At 36.6% G+C, this 10,544-nt stretch overlaps 1 protein-coding gene across 1 annotated transcript in view; it reads left to right on the plus strand.

Moving 5' to 3' along the window:
- Positions 1 to 10,032, plus strand: part of dcc (DCC netrin 1 receptor) — a 168,090-nt gene extending 158,058 nt beyond the window's left edge. The window contains exons 22-23 of the mRNA XM_056458908.1: positions 2,946 to 3,088; positions 9,276 to 10,032. Of these exons, the coding sequence (XP_056314883.1) occupies positions 2,946 to 3,088; positions 9,276 to 9,365 (233 nt within the window). The 3' untranslated portion in view covers positions 9,366 to 10,032. The remainder of the gene's footprint in view (positions 1 to 2,945; positions 3,089 to 9,275) is intronic.
- The last annotated feature ends 512 nt before the right edge of the window (positions 10,033 to 10,544 follow it).

The raw sequence follows: 10,544 nt of genomic DNA on the forward strand, positions 1-10,544 counted from the left end.
TCGTCAACTCTGTTATCGTCAACTCTGTTATCGTCATCTCTGTTATCGTCAACTCTGTTATCGTCAACTCTGTTATCGTCAACTCTGTTATCACCAACTCTGTTATCGTCAAATCTGTTATCGTCAAATTCGTTATCGTCAACTCTGTTATCGTCACCTCTGTTATTGTCAACTCTGTTATCGTCAAATCTGTTATCTTCAACTCTGTTATCGTCAACTCTGTTATCTACAGCTCTGTTATCGTCAACTCTGTTATCGTCAACTCTGTTATCACCAACTCTGTTATCGTCAAATCTGTTATCGTCAAATCTGTTATCGTCAACTCTGTTATCGTCAGCTCTGTTATCGTCAACTCTGTTATCACCAACTCTGTTATCGTCAAATCTGTTATCCTCAACCCTGTTATCCTCAACTCTGTTATCGTCAACTCTGTTTTCCTCAACTCTGTTATCGTCAACTCTGTTATCGTCAGCTCTGTTATCGTCAACTCTGTTATCGTCAACTCTGTTATCCGTCAGCTCTGTTATCGTCAACTCTGTTATCGTCAACTCTGTTATCATCAACTCTGTTATCATCAACTCTGTTATCGTCAACTCTGTTATTATCAACTCTATTATCGTCAACTCTGTTATCCGTCAGCTCTGTTATCGTCAACTCTGTTATCCGTCAGCTCTGTTATCGTCAACTCTGTTATCGTCAACTCTGTTTTCCTCAACTCTGTTATCACCAACTCTGTTATCGTCAACTCTGTTATACGTCAACTCTGTTATCGTCAACTGTTTTCCTCAACTCTGTTATCATCAACTCTGTTATCGTCAACTCTGTTATCCGTCAGCTCTGTTATCCGTCAGCTCTGTTATCATCAACTCTGTTATCTTCAACTCTGTTATCGTCAACTCTGTTATCATCAACTCTGTTATCGTCAACTCTGTTATCGTCAACTCTGTTATCGTCAACTCTGTTATCATCAACTCTGTTATCATCAACTCTGTTATCATCAACTCTGTTATCGTCAACTCTGTTATCGTCAACTCGGTTATCCGTCAACTCTGTTATTGTCAACAGTTACAGTTATCGTCAATTGTTACACTAACTTTTATCATCAACTCAGTTTCATTAAGCTGTTATCGCCAACTCTCATCATCATCTGTTACTGTTATCGTCAACTCTGTTATAGTCAACCCTTATTGTCAACGTTGTAATGTCAACCCTTCGCGTCAACTCTGTAATTATCAACTCTGTTACAGTTATCGTCAACTCTGTTATAGTCAACCCTTCTTATCAACTCTTTTATTTTTGACTCTGTTACAGTTATCGTCAACTCTTTTCATTAACTCTGTTATCGCCTCTGTTAATAATCAATTCTTATTGTCAACTCTGTTATGGTTTAAAACATTTTTACAATAAGTTAAACAACAATTAGTAACAGAATCAAATGTCTCCTATCACATTTAAGCATGTTGTATTATTTTACATTAATAATGGATTCAGTTTATTGTAAATTATACATTTATTTTAATGTGCTTCAAGCAAAATGAATTGAACGTTCTTGAAGCACAGACACAACCACACACAAATCTCTCTCTGAATGTGTATCTGGTTTTGACTCTTTCAGCTGCATGCATTTTTCCACATGGATCGCCCCACTTTAGAGTCAGTGTCAGATGTAATTTACAAAAGTTATTTTAGATGCACAGAAAGCATATTAATGCAAGCTGAGTGTCTGCTTTAACCGTTCAGATCACTTCAGTGCAAACTAAATGTCAAAATATGGGTCAAATAATGCTCATCGACATTCACTGTAGCATTCAATTCAATTCAATTCCCCTTTATTTGTATAGCGCTTATACAATGTAGATTGTGTCAAAGCAGCTTCACATAGAAGATCATAGTAAATAGGAACAGTGTAGTTCAGTTTTTTAGAGTAACATCAATTTATGTCTAATGAAAACACACTTATTCTGAACTGTAGTTGTAAAATATAGAACGAGGGATGATAATAAATGTAATTGTGATTGAAAGGATGAAAAACTGTGATCTGTGGGACTTTTTTAACATGTCCGCAAGCGATTCTTGATATAAATATGACAGACAATACTTTTTTATTTAGAAAACATTAATTTTAGTGTTCATTTTAGACGTTTCAGTGGCAGTCTTCCATAAGTCAATAGGAAAATGGAGAATAGCCAGTATTTCCTGCTGTTTGGCGTTCATGCTCATCTATGAAACTCATGTTAGTGTTTATACGGTAATATTTTAATCCCTCTGTTTTGTGTCATTTGTCAGATTACAGCCGGTTAATAATATATTTTTGCAACATTATCAACAATAATCCAGTTGAGATATGCTGTACACTAGTACAAGAAAGTATGGGCTGCTTTTGAAAAGGTGTCTGGTGCATATGGAGAGGAAATAGTGCCATCTACAGGTTGTTTGTTGAGCACAATCATCTGCATGAAGCACACTAAGGATTGCACAATGTTTTCATAAACATGGAGTGTTGATAAAAAAGTGTGTGGTGTATATGGAGAGGAGAAGAGTATGCACAAAACAATTTCTTTTTATCATTATATTTATTATTTTCACATCTGCAATTTACAGAATCAAATCAATGCACAGGTGAACATTAGTATCTAACCACCTTCAAACTCCACCATTTCTGGACAGACCACTTAAATGAACCTCTTTCCAAGGCATTAAGCTATAACATTCAACATGACAAACTAACAAACAAGTAAATAAACCTTCTTATAAGCACTCCATGTTGATAAGAAAGTGTCTGGTGTATACAGAAAGAAGAAGAGTATGCATACAGATAATCTTGCATATACCAAAACTTTTAATATGCTCTTTAGTCTAGTTATATATCCGTACATTGCATTCATTTGAGTTCCAGCAATTCCACTGTTGTGTGCAGTAATGAGTGGTGTTTTATGCTCACACAGGTGGTAGTTTACCCAAACCGCAGGTGAAGACGGCTTCGCTAGGTCAGGCTGGGAAGGCCAGATCACCTTTATTACCTGTCTCAGTGCCAACCGCTCCAGAATCAGCTGAAGATGGACAGAAACCTCCAGAAGACCCATCTAGCGTGAGTTTCTGACCTGATACATGCTGTAGAGAATTACAAACAAGCAGAGTACTGTAGTAGAGTCATTTTTCCAGAGTTTCCATGCTTCTCGAAGGTTCTTGAATTTCAGACATATGGATTCAAGGCCTGGAAAGTGCTTATAAACAAGAACAGGTCATTGAAAATGCTGGAATTAAATTTGAAATATAATTAGTTTATGGTTTTATTTCAACATTTGTACTCAATTGTCGAAAACAGAACAAAAAAAAAAAAAGAAATTCTTAAATTAAAGAGTTTAAATCTTGTAAAACACTGATAAATAATGTTCATTTTATCAATATTTCAGAAACTGCATTTAAACATCACCAGTATTGAATTCAACTAATTTTATTCAAGTTCTAGGAACATGACTTTTCTTAAATGGTCAATTACATTTTAATGTAAATATTAAGCGTAAGTGAAATGTTAAGTACAGTAAAGACTTCAATGGCACTACATATGATTGGGTATGAATTACAGAAGTGCTTGATTGAAAATGAATGCTGCTTTAAAAGTCCTTGAATCTGCAGTTGAAAGTGTGGGAGCCCTGTGTTTCTCAGGTATTGCGCTTTGATGAGTTGTTTAAGGATGTGTATGTTACTTGAGTAGATGTTTAGTACTTTCACTGCGCTGTTGTTCCAGCACAATCTCATGAGAAAACACAACTGTTTTATGTATTGTCAGAAAACAGACTCATTTGTTCATATGAATCTTCACGTGGAGATTATTAAAATACGCTCTGTCACCAAACTTCACCTTTAAACTTGCCTCTCACTGGGGGATGAGCAAATCATATTAAAATGTACTAACGAGATATATAGAGTTGAAGTCAGAATTATTCGCCCCACTGTATATTATATATATATAATTTTTTTTTGTCTCCAGTGATTGGCTGTCTTGTAATTCCTATTCAATTAAATTGCACAGAGTGAAATCATATCAGACTGACCTCAAGACAGAAATTATATTATTGCAGGCAACATGTACAGTAGGGCTATTCAATTAGCGGCCCGCGGGCTGAACCCGGCCCCCGAGGCAATTTGTTCCGGCCCTCCAAATAGTGACCAAGACATCAAAAATAAATTTAGTTCAGTAGAAAAGCAGCCGCTATAGTTCTGAAGTGACGTGCATCTGTTCAGTACAGCACCAGCTGCAGTTGAAGGTTGTGCGTCTCCTGATATTGTGAGTGGCGCGAGCAGCCGGAAACATTTGGATATGTTGTAGAAAAGACCTTTTATTCAATGCACTGATATCATTAATAGAGATGCAGCAATTAGCCAGTTTCACTATTAACAGCGTTTTAATTCGTTATGGTTAATTAATCGTAAAGGCTTCTCAACGCCGTGTTTCTGTTGCACAGACCAAAACTGCTGCAAATAAACATGTTACGCTAACTGTGTGCTAGTTTAAAGTTTCCTCACCATAGTAAGCTACGGAGACACAGCGCATATGAGATAAATGACGTCAGTATGTAATAACCGGTTATGATTATTACTGAACCGATACTGAATTGTCCGCATCTGCATCGCAGTGCACAGAAGAAACAATTCATTATGAAACCCTACTTAAAGGGATAGTTCACCCAAAAATGAACATTTACTGACTATTTATTTGACTTTTCCTCAAGTGCTTCCAAACCATACTACAAATAACAAACACTGTTGAAGTCCAGGTGTCCAGCTTTCTTCTAAATATCTTCTGTTGTGTTCAACAGAATAAAGAAGCTCATCAAACAAGTAAATAATGGCAGAATTATAACTGTTTGTGTGAACTACCCCTTTAAAAGAAAGTGCCACTGATGTAAGCTATTTTTAATCTGCATGGTATAAAATGGAATAATCCCACACTCATACTCACACTGTAAAACCCAATACGTTAGGGTAACTAAAATGGTTTGCTGCAATCGGTTTCCTCAAATGGGTTAAGTTGAAAAACTTATTCTAATGAGTACTGTGAACTTCATTTGAGTAAACGAAGCTATTTGAGCAGAGTAAAACCCAATAAATAAAGAGAACTCAAACCAACTGAGTACTGATAAACCTAGTAAGTTAAGGCAACTCAAACTGCTTGAGGAAACCGACTGTTACAAACAATTTGAGTTAAAAAAACTAATCTATATTATTCCATTTAAGCAGAAGTAATGAGGTGTTTAATTACCCCAATACATTCAACACTGAGTTCAAGACTCTATTCAAATGAGTAGAATTAACTTTCAGTACATTTTGAGTTAACTGCACTCATTTCATTTGATTAAGTTGACTATTGGTGTTTGCACTGCATTAATTATTTTAAATAGTTACTTGTGCTCATGTTTTGGCAACACTTTACAATAAGCTTGTATTAGTTAATGTTAGTTCATGTATTTTCTAACATAAACAAACAATGAACAATGCTTTAATTACAGAATCTGTTGATGTTAATGAAAATACTGTCGTTCGTTGCTCATAATAATTGATGGTGCATTAACTAATGTTAACAAGCATGAATTCAGATCTTAATACTGCACTAGTGAATGTTGAACTGTGATTAATAAATGCTGTACAAGTCCTGCTCATTTTTAGTTCATATTAGTAAATATACGAATGAAAGCTTATTGTAAAGTGAGTAAAGTGTTTACAACAGATACTTGCACAGTCTAGATTTACTGTGTTATTTTCAGTCCTAGAGCATCACGGTGTCTCAGTGGTTAGCACTGTACCCTCACAGCAAGAAGATCTCTGGTTTGAGTCCCAGCTGGGTCAGTTGGTGTTTCTGTGTGGAGTTTGCATGTTCTCCCCGTGTTGGTGTGGGTTTCCTCCGGGTGCTCCGGTTTCCCCCACAGTCCAAACACATGCGCTAAAGGGGGATTGATCAACTAAATTGGCTGTAGTGTGTGTATGGGTGTTTCCCAGTACTGGGTTGCTGCTGGAAGGGCTTCCGCTGCGTAAAACATATGCTGGAATAGTTGGCGGTTCATTCCTCTGTGGCGACCCCTGATTAATAAAGGGACTAAGTCGAAGGAAAGCGAATGAATGAATTTTTAATCCTTGTTTCACCACTGGACCTGATCATGTCTTCAGTTTCCTCCAGTCTCTGATAACCAGCCAAAATCAAGCTTTAATTCATCTGCTTTTCTTCTCGGAGGGAGCGACTGACGGATCCGGGTTTCTCTTTAACGTCCAATCATTCATATTTTGTGCCGTTGATTGTGAATGGTTGAACAGGCCGCTCAGGGAACATCGACGTCTCAGAAAGCAGACAGAGTTTGGCTTTTGGACTCAGATTATAGTTTATAGTTTATGAGCACTGAGAGGCAGACAGCGAAAGGTCAGGAGACTTTATCCGGCCGACACATATCTGTATAATTGGAATGGCCTTTTCCCATCAGAGATGAAGCAAATAAACAAACTGACAGCAGTCGGACACTTCTAGCCCTTATGAGCTCATAAAGGCTGAGCCCAGAGACTTTTATATATATATATATATATATATATATATGGATCATTCTAGAGATGCGGGTACATTATGCATCTCCTATACACTACCTGACAAAAGTCTTGTGGTGGATCCCAGTTGTGAGAGCAGCAAATAATAACTGGACTTCTAGTTGATGTGTGAAAGTGTCAGAAGGTGGATTTCTCTGCTGAATCATCTGTTGATCTGCATCCCAATCATCACCAATATTGCAGAAGACCTACTGGAACCATCATAGAGCCAAGATTCCCACAGAAATCAGTCAAGTTTGGTGAAGGAGAAATCATGGTTTGGGGTTACATTCAGTATTGGGGTGTGTGAGAGATCTGCAGAGTGGATGATCAACATCAACAGCCTGACGTATCAAGACATTTGTGCTGCCCATTACATTACAAACCACAGTAGAGGGTGAATTCTCCAGCAGGATAGCGCTCTCTTCAGTCATGTGAAATAAAACTAGTTGCAATGCGACACAATGAAACCGCAACCTATTTGCCTCATGCTCATTGAGCAAGGTCACACAACACAAACAAGTGAAGTGAATGAGGAGGCATGTGGACACTAAATTTAAATCAAGTATTTAAGTATGTCAAAGTCAAACTTCATGCATAATAAATATATTTTCCCATCAACAAAATTATGGCTAGTAATGTTGGGAAACTACTAGCCACAGTGGCTGTTGATCAAAAAAGTTCATGACAAGCCCTGTACATATGATACAAGCTATATATAGATCGAAATATTGATGCAACAAAACATTTTGTTTAGTTTTTGTTGTCATGTATGTGTGTGTATTACGTATACATAATAAATACAGTATATATAACACACACACACACACACACATATTATATCAAGACATGCCTTCCTAATTATGCCCTCCTAAATGTGTGTGTGTGTGTGTGTGTGTGTGTGTGTGTGTGTGTGTGTGTGTGTGTGTGTGTGTGTGTGTGTGTGTGTGTGTGTGTGTGTGTGTTATATATATGATTTTGGTTGTGATTCTTCACGATTAATCTTTACCCGGCACTAATAATAACACAAATTGCATTATTTTGTCGTGGCATTTCAACACAGCAACTCTCTGATTTGAAGTGTTTCTTTTATTGTAAGTTGTAAGTGATTTTCAGCACAAGCGTCTGCACTAAACTGTTAAAGAATATATTTAAATCAGCAGTTTTGTATATTTTGTATATTCATGTTTTCATTTTTCCACATTTATTTCTGCTTTTGAATTGCATTGTGGGATCTTGATCATTCCTCCTGCAACACTTAACCTGTAAAAGTGTGTTTTCTGCACGTGTGTAATAGTTTGCAGTGTTATATTGCCTGTGTTTGGTTTGTAAATTACGCTACAGAAACCTTGTAATAAACTGCAGCACATTTACTGTTATTTTACACACTTATTTCTCTAGATATTATTTTTTATACATGATATTATTATTTCAAACTGCTAAAATGTCACTAAAAGTCACGTTGTTAAACTGTAGAGTTGAATTTACGACATCAGAAGTGAACAGAGCAGAGATCAACATCCCATAATGCATTTCACCACTGAGAATAATCAGAGAAACTGTTCATTAGCATATATTTTTACAGTGTGTGTGAGTAAATGTAATGTAAATTAATAATGCATCAGCCAACATGAACAAATTGAGCTTGATTACAGCGTATTACGGAAACATTCATGTTTTTATTTTGCCAGCACGACTCAAACCTCCTGCTGTGTTTACATCTGTTGTTCTGACAGCACGTGTGTGTGTGTGTGTGTGTGTGTTCAGATATACTGTACTGTACATGTGCCAGTGTGAACTCTGCTGATTGATGCTTTTCCAGGCGTTTAACAGAGACAAGTGTAAAAGCTCTGCGTTTATAGATGACTCCCAGATCACCCATACAGCGCGTCAATAACAGCGTGCGGATATTGATGCAATAACCACACTAATTGTTAGCGATGGATCTGAAGGTCATGCAGTAATACACATGCTCATACAGCTCTTCAGTCCTCAATATCACTCTGACCTTTACAAAATCACTCACATTCACCGCAAATAAACTCTCTGTGTGCTGGAATGCAGATGCCCTTCTAGCTGCAACCCATCACCGGGAAACATCCATACACACTCATTAACACACACACACTACGGACGATTTTAGCTTACCTATAGCGCATGTGTTTGGACTGTGGGGGAAACCGGACACGCCAACATGGCAGAACATGCAAACTCCACACAGAAACACCAACTGACCCAGCTGAGGCTCAAACCAGTGACCTTGTTGCTGTGTGGCGATTGTGCTACCCACTGCACCACTGTGCTGCCCCTGAATGAATATATTAATTTAGTTAAATCAGATTCATGTCTGAGATCTGGATCTTGTGTTGTTGAAACTCTCGATGCTTCTCTTAAGACTTACTTCGTGGACTCAGACAACAGCTAGCTAATAACTTTGCTTATCTTTAGGATCAATTTTCTGAAAGCTAGCTTCTGCATTATGTGCTATATTATTATATATTTATATTTATTAATGTGTTGTTCGGATACTTTCAGATATTTTTCTATCCTTAAAATAGCAGAGGTGGATTCGGACACACTCTTAATGCGTTGGCAGCATGTGCTTTAGACTTTGCGCTTAGATTATTAAAATAGAGCCCAACGTGTATAGATGTAGTATAAACGTGTAGGTAATCAGTTTAATCCTCTTGTTTTCTCGTTTTCAGGTGTACGAACAGGACGATCTGAGCGAACAGATGGCAAGTCTAGAAGGTCTGATGAAGCAGCTCAATGCCATCACAGGATCGGCGTTTTAACACACACACACACTCTCACACACACACACAGACTGGAGCATCTGAAACTTTCTCGTCCTCCACACGGATCAAAAAAGGGAAACAGACTCCAAACTGAGCCTGGAGCGCCGGAAGAGCGGCTCTTTTCTAACTCTGACATCTGTTTTATACCTGTAGATTTTGTCCATTGGTCTCTGATGGGATTATCAGTGATGGGAACTGCACTGATGTCTCGCCAAACTACTGCTGCCAAAACCCCAAAACACTCTTTACTGCGGATATATATATATATATTCATAGGAGAACGGTTTACCAAGTGGACATGGTTTCGCCAGCGCTTGTGTTCAAGAAAGGAACAAAAGGAGAACCTTCTGCTCGTGCAGCGTTGATTATATTTTGAGTCATTTCATTTGTATGCATGTTTTGTTTTTTTTCAATGCACGAGATTGCATTGGCTGTTTTCCAGGATTACACACATTTGTGCATTTTAAATCACGATGCATTTACTAGAGCAAAATGACTTGGGCTGTTTATCATGGATGCACAATATGTTGACATGAGATTGATGAATAGTCACATCACACAGGCTGCGGCTTCATAAATATATGCATTGCTTTATTCAGAGCAATGCTGGATACCCTAAAATTAACATTTAATTTGATATTTAATTTAAAATGTACTTTAATTTAGTTTGTGATGCTGGATGCACATCAAAATTAACATTTAAGTTAATATTTAATATTTACTTTAATTTAGTTTGTGATGCTGGATGCACATCAAAAATAACATTTAAGTTAATATTTAATATTTAATTTAATTTAATTTAATTTAATTTAATTTGCGATGCTGGATGCACATCAAAAATAACATTTAAGTTAATATTTAATATTTAATATTTTAATTTAATTTAATTAGTGATACTGGATGCACATCAAAAATATCATTTCAGTTAATATTTAATATTTAATTTAATTTAATGTTATTTTCATTAAATTAGTCCAAATAGTGGTAATAGTGGCTTATGCAAACTAAAGTACAGAAAAAATATTAAAATGCAGCTTATTTAAAGGAAAATATTGGTGTAGAACTTTCTTTATAAATATTTGCATTCCTTAAGTCAGAGCTTAAAAAACTAGCAGTGCACATGCTTATTTGCTGGATACCCATCCAAATTTATATTTATTTTATTGTTTTTAATTA

Source organism: Danio aesculapii, chromosome 5 (assembly GCF_903798145.1).
Source record: "Danio aesculapii chromosome 5, fDanAes4.1, whole genome shotgun sequence".
In the NCBI taxonomy this organism is placed as follows: Eukaryota; Metazoa; Chordata; class Actinopteri; order Cypriniformes; family Danionidae; genus Danio; species Danio aesculapii.